Source organism: Tenrec ecaudatus, chromosome 9 (assembly GCF_050624435.1).
Source record: "Tenrec ecaudatus isolate mTenEca1 chromosome 9, mTenEca1.hap1, whole genome shotgun sequence".
Taxonomy (NCBI): domain Eukaryota; kingdom Metazoa; phylum Chordata; class Mammalia; order Afrosoricida; family Tenrecidae; genus Tenrec; species Tenrec ecaudatus.
Window position 1 is genome coordinate 148,591,861 of NC_134538.1, and position 15,665 is coordinate 148,607,525.

Here is a 15,665-nt window from a genome sequence, read left to right on the forward strand (position 1 = left end):
CGGGCTCGCCCCCCCGGCGGCGCGCGGTGCAGGTCGGGGAATGAAGTCCCACAGCCTCTTCTGCGCGTGCGGCCCGCACCTCGCGCACTACAGGTTCCGTGACCCTTCGCGCGCGGGCCGGGCTGGGGAGGGGCCGCGCCGGGGCGGGCCGGGGCGGGCCGGGGCCGGGGCCGGGGCCGGGGCCGGGCGGGCGGGCTGGCGGGCGGTGGCAGGGGGTGGGAGCGGAGGCGATGGAGGGGAGGAGTGGGGGCATGGGGGAGGGAAGGGAGGCAGGAGGCGGGGCCGAGCTGGAGCTGGAGCCCGAGGCGGCGGTTGCAGCGGAGGCGGTGATGTCGGTGCAGGTTGTGTCAGCAGCGGCTGCCGCCAAGGTGCCCGAGGTGGAGCTGAAGGACCTGAGCCCCTCCGAGGTGGAACCGCAGCTCGGACTGAGCACGGCGGCCGTGGGCGCCATGTCTCCCCCGGCGGGCGGCGGGGACCCCGAGGCTCCCGCTCCGGCCGCCGAGCGGCCCCCGGCTCCCGGCCCGGGCTCGGGGCCCGCCGCGGCGCTCAGCCCCGCCGCCGGGAAGGTGCCGCAGGCGTCGGCCATGAAGCGGAGCGACCCGCATCACCAGCATCAGCGGCACCGCGACGGCGGCGAGGCCCTGGTCAGCCCCGACGGCACCGTCACCGAGGCGCCGCGCACCGTCAAGAAGGTACCGGGGCCGAGGGGCTGGGAGGGCCGGGGGCGCCCTGCGCGCCGTCCTCGCTGTCCCTTTCCCCGGAGCCCACTCCGTCCCCGTGCTGCCATCAGGCCCCAGGGCTGGACACGGCCGCCCAGGGCGGGGGGACCCGAGCCGGCGCGCTCTGGCTCCTTGGAATAGGCAGGGCACCCGAGACACCGAGGACCCCGCCCCCGGCCCTGCGCCCCAACACATCCCTCCTGCGTGCGGGGAGGAGACCCCTTGGTGGTGGGAACACCTGAGCGCTGTCGGAGAGCAACCGACCCGGGGAACGAGCCAGCCTGTGGGTACCTCGCCCCGCAGCCCTGAGCTGTAGAGATGGGGTGACCCGCTGCCTCCCGGTGGCCGGCTGCCTGTCGCCCCAGAGCAGTCCGCAGCGGCTGTGTGTGCCCTTCATTCCAGAGACTGTCCTACCTAGGCTCTGGTGGGAGTCTAGACGGGCAGGCGGTGGGCCGACACTTCTATTCCCTTCTCTTGGGAAGCTTTCCCTCTCCGCTCAGAATTACTAAGCTGGGTATGGAGAGAGAATGGCTGTTGGTTTTTCTTTTCCCCACACGATCTGAAAGTGTCAGGAAGAAATGCTTCTCCTTTGGGAGAACCGATCCCTTGGGGCTCTCTCTCTCAAGGACCGACTTCTTTCACGAAGTTTGAAGAGGCAGTAGGTTTAGAGCTAGACCACTGTGGAGTGTGTGTGTGTGTGTGTGTGTGTGTGTGTGTGTGTGTGTGTGTGTGTCCAGCTGTCTGCTAACCCGTGGTGGTGTGTCCTTACTTTAGCTACCATCCCTCGGGTGTGTATTGCTTTCTCTCTTAAAGCGGAACCACCGCCATAACCAATCGGCAAATGTTCGAAGAAAAGGTAAGAGTTGGTGTGGGTCACACAAAAAAGGCTTCTAGAGCTCATTTCCGTTATGAACACTGTGTGATCCGTGATTTTCTTCTGGGTGATTCTGAACGACTTTCAACCGCTTTATCCGAATAGCACACACACAAAAGAAGTGATGTGCAGTCTGCATTGGCTTCTGTGTCAGACAGCTAAAGGGGAGCCCTGGATCCAGGTATACTTTTTGCTGTAATACATGTAAAGGGTTCAGGTCGAAGGCAGAGGACCCTTTCGTTCTAGCGACCCAAACATAGGTGGCAAACAGACACTGCCCGAGGTACTGAGGGGATTGGTTTAATGGTGGTTTGGGACAATGTCCTGTCTGTTGCAGTCTGAAGCTCCTGGAACAATTATAGGTAGAGATGCATCGTGGGTCCCAGTGCTCATCTCTGTTAGACCTGGACACGGATCTAGAAATCGGAATTCTGTGTGTGACAACTTGAGCTGCTTTATAACTTTGGTCAAGTCCTTTCCCTGTGATTAAGTCCCAGTGACAGCTAACATCCGTAACAAGGGTCTTTTTGTGTGTCGTGTCTCTTACTTTGATTAGATCTCTTGAGAATAAAACTTCTTCTTTTAGAACACAGGGTCTACAATCAGGCAGGCCTGGATTTGAATCTTACTTCCACTACTAACTAGCTTGGGGATAATTTCCAAAGTGTCTAAATATGATTCCTCTTCTATAAACACTCTACCACTGAGGATTGGGTACAGCGGTCCTGAGGGGTACATTAAGAAATGGCAGCTGTTAGGGTGGTGATGAAGGACTGGTTGTATCTTATTCTCCCCATCATGGCTTCCTTCATACCATCCTGACCTCCTTGGGGAAAGTACACAGTTCACTTGTAAAAAGCTTGCACACCACAGGTTCGCACACCAGTCTGTTTTCTTAATTCTAAATATGTTTCGTGACTATTTTTCCTGTCGCTGACGCCCTCCCCCCCCCCAATCCTTCTTCCTCCATGAAAATACGGGTCCCATGATTCTAGACTTACTCAGCAGCCTCAAGGCTGTGCACGACAGGGCTGAGCTTGCCTACTATGTTAATTACACCCCAGAGCAACGTTCCTGCTTGACTTGAAGCAGGTGAAAACTCCTGGGCAAGGATACATTTGGATGACACAATTAAGGACATTGAAAGAGCTGCCTTTGGCGGGGGCATAGCCTTTACTTTTCTTAATCCTAATTTGGCCAAGTGAAAAGAAACATAGCATCAGTTCCCCCAAATTTAAAGTGGCCTCACCCAGGGATTGCAATGTGGCCATTTTGATTCAGCGCACCTCCCTTGATTTTCAGATTATCAATTTAAGGGAGCAGTTGATGGTGCTTCCCTCCTGTTCTTCTGAACCTGTAGCGAGGGGTTGGGATATTGGGCTGTGTGGTTGGGAACTGTTGCTTTTATCTTGTAACTGACACACACAGGCACTTTCCAACACTGGTTCTCCTTCCTCCAGCCGTAGATCCCTGTTCAGTTTTCTTGGTTACCATTACTCGGCTTTGGAGTGACAGCGAAGGAAAGAAGCGTTGTAAGAGCCAGAATTCCCAAGGGCCGTAGTTAAAAAGAGGGAACCCCTAGAAGGGAGCACAGCCTGTCTTTGGAACCTAGTTCTACCCTGTAACTTGTGCTCTGGGGCCAGAGCTCTTCACACATTTGGACCTAATATCTTTCTTGGAGAAGCTCACACTAAGTGGACCCAACCAACCAGGAACCTCTTTGTTGAGAAGCGACGAGTGAGCTGGGAGGACAGGTCCAGTCCTCAAGGGGATTTCCTCTGCAGGGAAGACCAGGCACAAGGAGCTGTGTGGCGGGAAGGTTACAACATGCCGATGATCCGTGGTAAGCCCAAGAAACCCAACGAGTTTGTGCTGACATCAGGAGCGGTAATAACCAACCATGTGCAACCAGACTCCGTGTCTTTTGGCAAAGCAGTGACTTTGCACTGGCTTCTCTGCTGTTAGGGGAGAATGGATTGAGCTGCCTGAGCTATGTCTGGCCCTGGATTTAGGTAATTATAGATGACTGAACTGGGATGACTCTCATGGAGCCATGGGATGTGGGAATGGTACGATGCCATTTACTGGTTAGGAAAGGGCAGGCCTGCAAAGTGTTCAGCAAGGCAGTTGGCACCGTGACCCTGCTCTTACCAGTGGCCGGCCGTTCATATGCTAGCATGAAAGGTTATGGGCTCGTAGCTCATGGTGACCAGACAGTGAGATGTGGCTGACAACATCATTTCCATTTCATTGATGAGGAAAGGAGGCCCGGGAGGTAAAAGTCTCTTGCCCAAGACTCTCCATGTCGGTGGTGGCAGAGAAAGCACTCAGATCCGGGTCTGTCTCTTTCTAACACGTGTGGCTTTCAGGTTGCCTATTTCTAGCTCTGTGTACCCCGTTCTGGCCATCTCCCAGGGGCTTTTCACATCCTCAGCGCACACTAAAGGGAGTCTCACTCCCGGAGGCTTAGGTCATCCCACACCCGAGGCTGGGAGGGTCTGAGTCAGGGCTTTAAGAAGAAGCTGGAAAAAAGTATATCCACATGTGTAACCTCAAAGGATTCCAAAATCAGAAGAGGGAGAGAAGCATATCTTACAGATGGACTAGCAATTCAAGATCCCCATGCCCCTCTCCCACCAGGAATTTACTGGGGATCGCAAACACTTGCCCTGCATTTTTAAGTTTAACGGAAACGTGAGTACCAGAGGAATATGCCCCTGCCACTTCCTGCCCAGCTAACAGTTCCCTCCAGTGTTTTAAAATCCCACCTTCTGGAGGAATCCATCTCTCATTAAGCCTTTGTAACTCAGAAGGGGGAATATACTAACTGTGATGTTTTCCTGCTGTGCACCAGTCATTGCCTTTAGAGCTTGGCATCCTTTTTTTTTTTTATCGTTTAAGAGTCCTCAGCGATAAGGAGTATCGTCATTGTGTTACTGATGAGGAAGCTGAGGACTGGAGAGGGTAAGGAATTTGGCTCAAGGTTACTACATAGTATGGTGGTGGCAGTAACAGAACCCTCATCTGTCTGGCTCCGAAGCCCAAAGGCCATGGAGCCTTTCTCTGATGGAACCTTCTGGATCAGTGATTCTCAACCTTCCTAATGCTGTGACCCTTTCATACAGTTCTTCATGTTGTGGTGACCCCCCCCCCCCTGCCCCAACCATAAAATGATTTTCGTTGCTACTTCATCACTGTCATTTTGCTACTGTTATGTACCGGGAAACCCCTGTGAAAGGGTCATTTGACCCCCAAAGGGGTCTTGACCCACAGGTTGAGAACTGCTGTTTTACAGGAACAGACAGCTTCCTCTTTGTTCTACAGAGTGGCTAGTGGGTTTGAGCCCCTGACCTGATGGTTAGCAGGTTGGCACTTAACTGACAATGCCATCAGTGCACCTTGTGGGCACCACTCAAAAAAAGTCCAAACTCACAGCCGTCAGGTTGATTCTGACCCCTAACGACCCTGCAGACCAGAGTAGAACTACCCCTGTGGGTTACTGCAAATCTTTTGGGGAGCAGAAAGCTTTACCCTTCTCCCATGGAGCAGAAAGAGGTTTCGAACTGCTGGGCCTTGTGGTTAGCATTCCAAATTCCGTATACCTAATCAGAGCTGTAGTTTAATCAGCGTTATCAGTTTTCAGTGCAGTTTGCAGACTTATGGCCTGAGCTTGGTGACACTGGCGGGGAAACCAGCCGTGGATTGAAAATATTTTCCATAGCAGGTCCTGAACTAAATGGATCAACTGAGGAATTTAGCACTCGTGGTGTGTATGGTTTTAGCTGTAAAATTCAGTTAGCCATTTTCCTTCTTCCATCAATACGAGGAGCTCATGATTTCTTACTCTTTTTTCCCTAAGACTGTATCATCAGAAATAGATCAGTCTGGGTCTAGTTCTTCTGAGCTTAGAACCACTATTAAGAAAGGCTGCAGAGGTTCCGCAGCAGCTCGCTGAGATTCTCTGACTACAAGACGTTTCCTTACAGCCTTTCTGAGTACTTCAAAGCTATCATTGAATGTTACATAACTTGAGCCTAACACTGGATTTATCTTCTCTACAAACTTCGCCTTCACAGAGCTCCAACATGAACCTTTTGGTCACTAACCACTTGATACGATTGACAACCTTTTCTTGGAAACTCATCTCTTGACTGAAGACGCTCATAAGGATTGCCATTTACGGAGTACTTAATCTGCACTAGGAAGGCCCTTGACGAGATGGATGGACACAACGGCTGCAACAGTGGACTCAAACATAGGAGCACGTGTGAGGATAGGGCAGGACTGTGTGGCTATGAGTTGGAACTGACTGGACGCAGCTCTGGTAGCCCAGTGGTTAATCACTCAGCTTTGAACCGACAGGTCATTGGTTAGAAACACTTGCCATTCTGCAGGAGGAAGAGGTGGCAGGCAGTCTGCATCTGTGACGATGACACTCTTGGAAACTGGGGGGTCTATTCTGCCACGTAGGGTCACCAGTCACGATTCCATGGCAGTGGGTTTTAGACACTTTCTATCTTACCTATGTAAGATAAGATTTTTCATTTGGTAGGTTTTAGTATCTTTGCTTCACATAGGAGGCAGTATAATAATAACTTGCCCAAGACTCGACTAGCCGGTGATACCTTTGGCATGAGTAGATGGAACCATGCCCATAGCAACAGTGAGAAGAAGCTTTGCCATGCTGACAACTTACTTCCGGGACCAGACTGCCATATGAAAATATGTTTAAGTTACCGCTCTCACGCCTCTGCTCAGGTCACTCCGTACAAGCCGGTAGATCTCAGAATCCACCCTCTCCCAAGGAGAGGCCTCAAGCACCATGCCTCACCTCCCCTTCCCCTCAGTCACCTGCTTCATCTTCCTCACAGTCCTTTCCCGGCCACTCGTTTCTTGCTCTCAGGCGGTCCAGTCCCTGCAGACCATTCCCCAGGGAAACCCTGGATGGGATCAGCCTTTAGGAGTGAAGTCGAGACAAGGCCAACAGGGGCAGAACGACAATGGCGCAGCCCAAACTGCAGCATCCCGCACTTGGCATTAGCCGTTGCGGCTTCTTCGCTGGGCCGATTGCTGGTGGCCCTGAAGCATGTTCTCTACTCTAAAAGCTACCCGTATCCTTTCTGGGGAATCCTTTTTCTGTCTAATTCAGCCAAAGCTGACGTGTGTTGTTTATTGAATTGAGTGGTCTACTGGAGGAACCTGGTCAGCTGCTTTCTTAATTGCCTACACTGGTGCTACTGAGGGATGTGTGAGCAAGTTAGAAAGCCAGGCAGATCAGTGTCACTGTAAATTCATAATCATCAGCATAAGGGGAGTAATCAGCATGGCCTAGCAATGTCATGTAGTTCTCCGGGAAGTTCACTTTCCCATTCACTGCAAACGACAATTCCCCACCTGCTCTGTTTCATAGCTCTGGTGTATTCTTCCTTCTTATTCATTCAGCAAATATTTCTTGAGTGACAGACTGGGTGTGTAGCAGCGGACAATAGAGACAAAACTCTCAGCACTCCTGATGATTGCCTTTTTTCTTGTTGGTTTGTGGGAATATACTATAGAATCTGGATTTTAATTATTTGTGTATAGATTCCCCTCCCCAGTCTATTTCTTGTGAACTCATAACTCTTTTGTGATTTAAACATTAAAAAAAACATTTTTACATAATCAGATGTAGTAGTTTGTTTGTTTGCTTCCCCTTTGTCTGAAACATCTTATATCTTAGAATGATCTTTTCTACTTTGGTGTTTTCCAGACACCACTATGTGCCCTGGTGATAAGTTTGCAAACAAATTCTCCTATAGTTTTTTCAGGTGTCTTTCTCGTTGTGTTTATTACAGTTTGGTCGTAGATCCACCTGGAATTTATTTTTACTTGTTTGCAAATGAAATGAAATCTTGCTCTTTCATGGTTTTACTGAAGATTGCTTCTTTCTCTTTAACTTGGGTTTTAACTGTTCTTCCTTATCATGTAGCAGCATGGTAGCAAACGCTAATTTGATTAAGGACTGTATTTAACTTAAGAATATGACACTAAAAATTACCATCTTTGTACTATTAATTGTAGCAGTGGTAATGAGTTATCTCATAGAAGCACTAGATATGTTAGCAAATTATAATTTTAGTTTAATTGAGAGAGATTAGTTTAGTTTTGGTAGAAATTGGGTCCTAGGTAGCATCTGAAAACATACCTTACTTAATGCTGCAGGAATTTACTTGTGCAGTTAAACTAAGTTTGAAATCTGTACTGCTTTTGATTCCTTTCTAAGATGACCGCCCCTTTTGGGAGGCCTTTCAGGGAATCAGGTGTGTGAGGTGAGGTTGCAGGAAGAACAGTGTTTTGCTCTGGGTTGGTCCTTGTGAGCCAGCGGTCTTTCAACGTTGGCCTCACTGTCAAGAAGGACTTCTATTTCTGATAGTAAGTAAACACTGTGAGAGTCTTCCTCTCCCAAACTTCCTCGGATAAAACTTGATGGAGTAAAAAATCAACAAAGAAAACCCGGATGGAGTCTAGTTTTGGGTTCTTTTGTGTTTTGGGAGACAGAAAAGGACTAGGAATTTTACTAGATTAATTATAGCCTCTTGTTTCTATAAATAAGAAAAGATTATCGGTCTAACCCTGTTTGCTATTGTAGGGTTGGGGCCACACTCTATTCTGGAAGAGGAGACGCAGCTTGACTGCTTCTGGGTAATTGTGGAATAATCGCCCCTGAGGTACAATGAGCTGCTTTTGTGCAAAAAGCACTTACTTGCCATTGCCAAACTCCACTAAGTGCCCTGGTAATAAAATACCAAAAGATACGGAGGAGAGGGGAGGGAATATAGCCATGCACATAAATCAATAGAAACACTCTCATTTTACATGAAGGAGACCCCGTGGCACAGCAGTTACGTGCTGGGCTGCGAACTGCAGGTTGAGGGTTTGAATCCACTCAGTGGCGCCACAGGACAAAGACCTGGGGCTCTGCTCCAGTAAAGATTACAGCCTAGAAAAGCCCAGCCCGAGGGCTAGTTCTGCTGTGTCACATGGGCTTGTCACATGAGTCCAAATGCACTCCACAGCACCTGACAGCAAACAGCAGCACGCAGTCGACTGTGAGCAATGCTGGGAGCAGGAGCTGGTACCGCTGGAGGTCAGCCCTGAAACAGATGTGAGGGGCTTGGTCGTCCCTGAGGGGCTTCACCGTGTAGCAGATCCCTTGTGACATTGCCATGTTCCAGTTTCGCAAGTCTCCAAACTCCCATTTGTCCTACACTTGGCGCATGCAGGCCGGACATAGAGAAACTCACATTTGAAACAAAGTAACAACTGCGGACATACCACACTCAAGCTGATCTGATTCATTGGTCAGTCAGCCATTCTGGAAAACCCGAAGGGGACATTATTGTCAGAGGTGGTTTTACTAGGTTTGGAGTCCTTCAGAATCTTAACTCTTCGCTCCACATCCTGGGTCCCTGGCCAGCAGCCGTGGCTTCCCCTGAGCTTGTTAGAACGGCACAGGCTCAGGCACTCCAAGCCCATACCTGCGGGACTTCAACCTGTGGGTCACTCACTGTGCAGCAGACCTGGGCTTCACATATATTCTCATTTCGTGTTCTGAGATTTCAGAATAAGGCAACCATTTCAGGGTATTCGGACAGGGTAGACACACTAAAATTTGTTGTAAAAGTTGTGATAAAACACTTGGAAGATACAAAGCTCCAGATAAACAGAGATGGACACGTCCACAAACAGAGACATCTGGATGCCCCACACAGGTCTCCCGCATACACAGCGCACGCTGAGGTTGTAGACTCTTAGGGAAGTCACCAACTGTAACATCTTTTTCCCTGCGGAGCAGCTGGTAGGTTCTAGCGTTTGACTTTTTGGTTAGCAGTTGACTTAATCACGGTGCCCCCAGAGCTCCATTCTTTCCTAGTTCTGCTAAATTATATTTTGGTTTTTAGATGACTTCATGGGATATTTTTGGTGTAAGGCTTAACGATGATCTTAGGGCAAGAGTTTCACTCAGCCTCCATGGCTCCAGAAGGGCTGGGTTCTATGAGAATTTGAAATTCTGTTCTGCATCTTCCTCCTTTTGATCAGGATTCTTCTATAGAATCTTTGATCAAAATGTTTAGTACTGGTAGCTGGGCACCATCCAGTTCCTCTGGTCTCATGGCAAAGGAAGCAGTTTTCATAGCCTCAATTAGTCACATGACCTACTTTCTCCTCTTGCTTAACCCTCCTGCTGCTGCTTTTTCAGAGGAACAGAGGCCACTTGTGCCTAGAACGGCCCGGCCTCTGTGCCTCAGACAAGGAGGCACCACAGAAGCACTGGGCACAAATTTTGGGGCTAGATAATTGGGCTGTGCCATGAAGCCATGACCCTAAACCTCCAGACTAAGGAACCCTATCCCACGGGGTGCTGGTTGTATATCCATAGCTTCAACCTTTCATCTTTTCCTCTCTGTCCATAGTCATTATGTCTCACAACTTTTGTTGCCAATTCACCTTTTTACAGATGGACAAGACACTCACAACAGTTACATTCATTGGCTGTGTGTGATACTTGTAATTGCTCCAGAAAGTGAAATATCAGCAGATGGGCTGCCATTGGGGCTGCAGAACAATGGAAGTCCGAGAGCCAGTTTTATTTGCATTCCTGCTTCTGGAACTGCCTGTTCCTGGGCATGGGTTTCAGTCTGACGTACTTACCATGCCTGAGTGGAAAGGCATCCTTCTCACATTTTCTCTCAGGAGCTGGTATCTGAGATCGCTAGTGAAGCAGAGCTGCATGCTCACATCCCCTTGGCATTAATTAACATGCCCCTCGTCCTCTTCCCCCCCCCCTGAGAACTGGCGCACGTCAGTCGGCCCCGGGGGGGGCAGAAGGCACAGAGGGCCAGCACCAAGTGGAGCCAGCACCAAGTGGAGGAACGCAAGCCCTACCTCTGTGTGTGTTGTTGCTTAGACTGGAGCGTGGGAGTGGGGACTTGGCTTCATGTAGACAGGAGGGCCATTTTGGGTGTTCCACCGATGATGGAAGTGTTTCAGATAGGCAGAAAGCACTGGAAAAAGAAATTGTCCTTCCCACCCAATTGAACAAATGCTAGCATTTGTAAAACGGCCTTTGTTCTGCTAGGTGTTGTCGAGTCGGTTCTGAGTCACAGATTCTGTGTACTGCAGGTCTGGCGCCCTCCTCCCAGTGGTTGCCTTTGAGCTGGCCGTCGTCATTGCCGTCGTACGTCGTACCCCAGTGTAGCCATGTCTTACCAGGAGTGCCTTCCAGCGGCACCGGATCGGATACAATTCTGCCGCCATTCGCCATTCGTGCCAATCCCTCAGCCGGGGTCTGCCTGTTCCTTCTTCCTTCCAAGTCTCTTCTTAGTCTGGAAGCTCCGCGGAACATGCTCACCGTGGGTGACCCTGCTGGCTCTTTCAATAGCCCTGGTAGAGCGTCCAGCTTCAGAGCAACACACAAGCCACCAAAGCACGGCAAACTGACAGACAAGTGGTGAAGATTTCTTTAGAGATTTTAGGGATCTAACGTGTGACAGATAAAATGAAAGACTCCCTTTCTCCTTTATTCTTTCTCTCCCTCCTGTCATCAAGGTAACTGGCACCCAGAATTGGGTGTTTATAATTCTCCTTCATGGCTTACGTCTTTTGATATGTGCTTCAGTGGTTAAGCCTTTGGCTGCTAATAGAAAGGTTAGCTGTTGGAAACCCTCCCCAAGCAGATTTGTTGTAAAATAGCCTAGTGATGTGCCTCCATGAAGACCACGGCCTCCAGGTCATGACCGGGGAGGTTGGGGAGAAATGGGCACAAAAAGGAAGACGGTGTTTGAAATTGTGGGGGAGGCTGCACAGCTCCCTCTAACCTTCAAGCAATCGAATTGTACAGTATATGAGTTACATGCCAGTAAAACTAACATAAATCCTTAGGAAGAACACAGCCTAGAAACTCTATGAGGCAGTTAAGCTTTTTCACATTAGGTAGCTGTGAATTGAAAATTGACTGGATGGCACGCAATAGCAACTACACACACACACACACACGTTGTTCCTTAAGAAACAATATGTAGCACTGTTCTGTGTGTTTATGAATATTACATAAATGGGTTTATACATGTTTTATTAATAATTAAATCGCTCCCTTGGGTTGTTTCCAGTAAGGAGTTCAGATCTGGCACTTGAGACCTCTGCTCTGTTGACATGGGCCTGCTACCAACTCAGAGGACTGTTAGACTCGGCTCATCACCAGGCTGAAGTTACAGACTCCCAGCCGGATCCTCTGTCCTTGCTCAGCAGTAAGGCTTCCGTAAGCCTATTGGCCCACCTCTCCCTTCTTCATACTGCTGCATAATGATGACCGCTCACAGAACTTGGCAATGAGGATATCTAAATGTTATTTCCAGTTACCTGCAAAGCTAACCCTGCAGAGGTGCACCTGTAACAGTACCTTCCCAGCTGCATTGTTGTTAGCAGCATCAAGTGGGTCCTGATCCCTGGTGACCCCACGAATGATGGAACAAAACACTGCCAGGCCTTGGGCCACCACTGTGATCTGTTGGGGTTCGGATGTTATGAGCCATAGTGTTTTCATTGGCTGAACTTTGGAAGTTTATCACCAGGCCTTTCTTCCTCAATCTGAAAGCTTTCCCCAAACCTGTTCAGCAACATGCAAGCCACCAGAACAGACCTGTATGTGGTGGCTGCACATGAGGTGTGCTGGCTGGGATTCAAGCCCAGGTCTCCTGCATGGAAGGAGAGAATTATGCCACAGAACCAATAGTGCCATTGCTCTGAATGACTGGTGTGGCTTACACATTTTGTGGTCTTTAAGATCTGTTTGGGTACCCCAGAAATAAGAGATTTTTTCCTCCTTCCTTTGGAATAGTGCCTTTTAATTGCCTTTCCTTGGTTAGCCGACGTGCTTTTTGTTCCTCCAGCACATAACTGGCTTTTGGTGGCTCTTACAATTTAATGCTGGCATATGGTACCCAAACCCAAACCCACTGCCATTGAGATGATTCATAGCGACTCTACAGGACAGAATGGAACTGTTGTGAGACTGAGTTTTTACAGGAGCAAACAGACTCATTGTGATTATTCTGTGGAATAGCTAGTGGGCTTGAACTGCCAACCTTGCGATTAATAGCCCGATGCTTAACACATTGTGACACCAGCTCTCCTTTGGCACATAATAGGTGCTTAGTAAATGCTTGTCATTATTAAACTGAGGCCAAGTCATGGGTCACTGATTTATATCACACTTCTCCCTTTATCAACTTAATTGCATCTGTCTATCCTTTAAATGAATATAACACTTGATGTGTGCATACATGGGACTTTCATGTTGTCATCTGAGCATCTGGAGGTCACCTCCTGACTTAGATTCTCTGACAGATGGCTCTGGCAGTGAGACCGGAGCCCAAGGATTTTCTGGCTCCCAGGCTAGATAATAGCATTGGGAACCTAGTGTAGTCTATGTCACTGGGATGAGGTTTTGTAATTCTATAGCAGAACTCATGCTATTCAAGAGCATCAGGTTAGACCAGCTATGACTTCTTTGACAGACAACTTAGTTTGTATATGTTACAGCTTTGTCTACACTTTTCTTCCAGATTTGTTCCTTAAAGATATAGCTTCACTCATGGTAACTGTGTCCCTATTGGAAGGCAGATGCAGCAGGAGGGCTGTTGGCTTAAAGGGAACGGGACTCCACTGTCAGCCAGACTCTTAGAGCCTCTCGGACAGTCTTGGGAAGAAAAGAAGGGTACCCGAGGAAGGTTGGGACTTGGCCAAGATCTAGCAGAGTATCAAGGAATACTCTCTTCAGAGCACTTGGTCATAGGAATCACTTCTTCCAGTAGCGGCACTGTGGTAAGCAATTCGAGCTTACTAATGGAAAGGGGGAGTAAAATAAAATTCAACAGCTGTTGGTTGAATGCCATTAAGCTCCTTATTACATGTCCAATACGCCAGAGCAGGCAGCAGCACACAGAAATCACACAAGCCTTTCAAGTTTTACACCTGGTGGTGATGAGCAGCTTCACAGACTGCAGCTCAGTATCTGTGTCCAAACAGAGAGACACTTTCAGGGTTTTCAGATGACTATACAATAGTATTCTTGAGCAGAGATGGGAATTCAAGTGTTTAAAAATGTACTCGGGTAGGTCTTCCTATTTTATGCCTTTTCAAAAGTTGGGTAAAAGGTCAGAGTGAGAGAAACAAGCAAACTGTAGTTACAGTTCTTTTACCTCAGTATTCTGATTACTGTGATTCAAACGAGCCTTTGGCTAAGGTACTCACTCTTACTGCCACTACGTTTCTGATTCTGACTCGCAGCATCTCCATAGGACAGGGACAACTGCCCCTGTGGGTTTCTTAGACTGGAATTCTCTGTGGGAGTAGAATGCCTCATCTCTCTCCTTCAGAGTGGCTGGTGGTTTCGAACTGCTGACCTTGTGGTTAGCACCCCAACAGATAATCCACCAGATTAATCAGTTGGGCTTTTTTTTTAACCATTTCGAATATTACCTTAATATCTAATGAAGATTCTTGTAGATCCTTGGAAGCTGGAGTCAGAGTAGAGGAGGCATCAAGGAATTACTTTGGAAGTTGTTTTAATGGGTCATAATCATAGAGAAGGAACAGTGTCAGTAAAAAAATAATAATTATTAACCAGCAGTAGTTTACCTTTAGGTAGCTCAGTATAGCTTTCAACTCAGTCGAATCCCTTTACTTATTTGATACTAAAGTGGTTTGGAATAAACTAGTTGACTTCTCAGTATGAAATGTTAATCTCAGAGAAGCTAATGCTGCTTTTTCTAAAAACAGCTATGATGAAAAATAAAAATAAACCTAGATTGTTGATGTTTAATTATATTGGTACATTGTTAATATTTTCCAGTTTTGCTGAGCCCAGAGCCCAGGGCTGTTCGGTTTCTGTCAGGCCCTCACTGTTGCACTGCGGTGCTGTTAAGGCTAGCCGAGTTGATTAAACAGTTGATCACTTGGCTTTCTTTTTAATCAGGGTAGACCTAAAGTTGCTTTCAGGTCTATTTAAGACTAGGAAGAAAGACCTTCAATGTACTTGCACAATCAACCAGTACAAACCGCACAGGTCACAGCGACCTGATCTGCACCCAATGGTGGAGGACACGGGTTCAGGCAGCATGTCGCTCTGTTACCTGTGGAGTTGCCATGAGTGGAGGCCACAATAGCACCACCATCTTTGAAATAAAGCTTGTGAGGAGGTTGTGTCGGCCTTGACCGCTATTGCTAATACAAAGCCTGTGCCTGCTACGTATGGTTCTAGGAGGGCATCTTTGTGTTTGCTGCGAGTTTAGCTTTAATGATGTTTGCCAAGGGCATCCGTGAGCAAATAGGTTGGGGAAAGGGCAGGGGGGTGATTTTCAGGCTTTGCCAGTTGGTTGAAACCTTGAGACCTTTCATTATATACCGTATATACTCGTGTATCAGCCAAGTTTTTCAGCACATTTTAAATGCCGTTTTGTGATGAAATTAGGTGTCTTGACTGACTTTCAGGTCAGCTTATACTCGAGTATATATGGTAACCCCTCATCATTTTCTGGCATAAATAATGTAGGTTTGTAGCAAATGCCTCCATCTCTTATAAGCTCTTTAATTGGCCATGCACTTCTCTTCCTTCTTTAGCGGCAGATAGATGTTTTTGTGCTTCATTTATCTCTGCAGGAGAAAAAAAAAATCTCTTTTTAAAAAACATTTTATTAGGGGCTCATACAACTCTTTTTTTTCTCCTAAAGAATTTTGAGCATTGTGTAATAGGTGCCAGCTACTGCACTAGATGCTGGGAATATAATGAAACACAAAGCAAGCTGGGGTCCTGGCCCTAAGGGAGCCAAGAACCTGGTGGGGAGGGAGGGCAGTCATTAGTCTCCTGACCCCACAAACGAATAGTGAGCCACAACTGCCTTAAACGCTATGAAGGAAAGGAAGATACACGATGCTTTGAGAATTCACTACAGGGAGGACCTGACCAAACCTGACAGGGACTTTCCCCAGAGAAAGTGAGACTTAAACTGAGATATGAAGACTGTGTGCATGGG

General features: G+C 48.1%; 1 protein-coding gene across 2 annotated transcripts in view; it reads left to right on the plus strand.

Annotated features, from left to right (window-relative positions):
- Positions 1 to 281: 281 nt before the first annotated feature.
- The window catches only part of AHCYL2 (adenosylhomocysteinase like 2), a 140,210-nt gene continuing 124,826 nt past the window's right edge, over positions 282 to 15,665 (plus strand). For both annotated transcript variants that reach the window (XM_075558650.1, XM_075558651.1), the window contains exon 1: positions 282 to 692. In XM_075558650.1, coding sequence (XP_075414765.1) covers positions 330 to 692 — 363 coding nt within the window. In that variant the 5' untranslated portion in view covers positions 282 to 329. The remainder of the gene's footprint in view (positions 693 to 15,665) is intronic.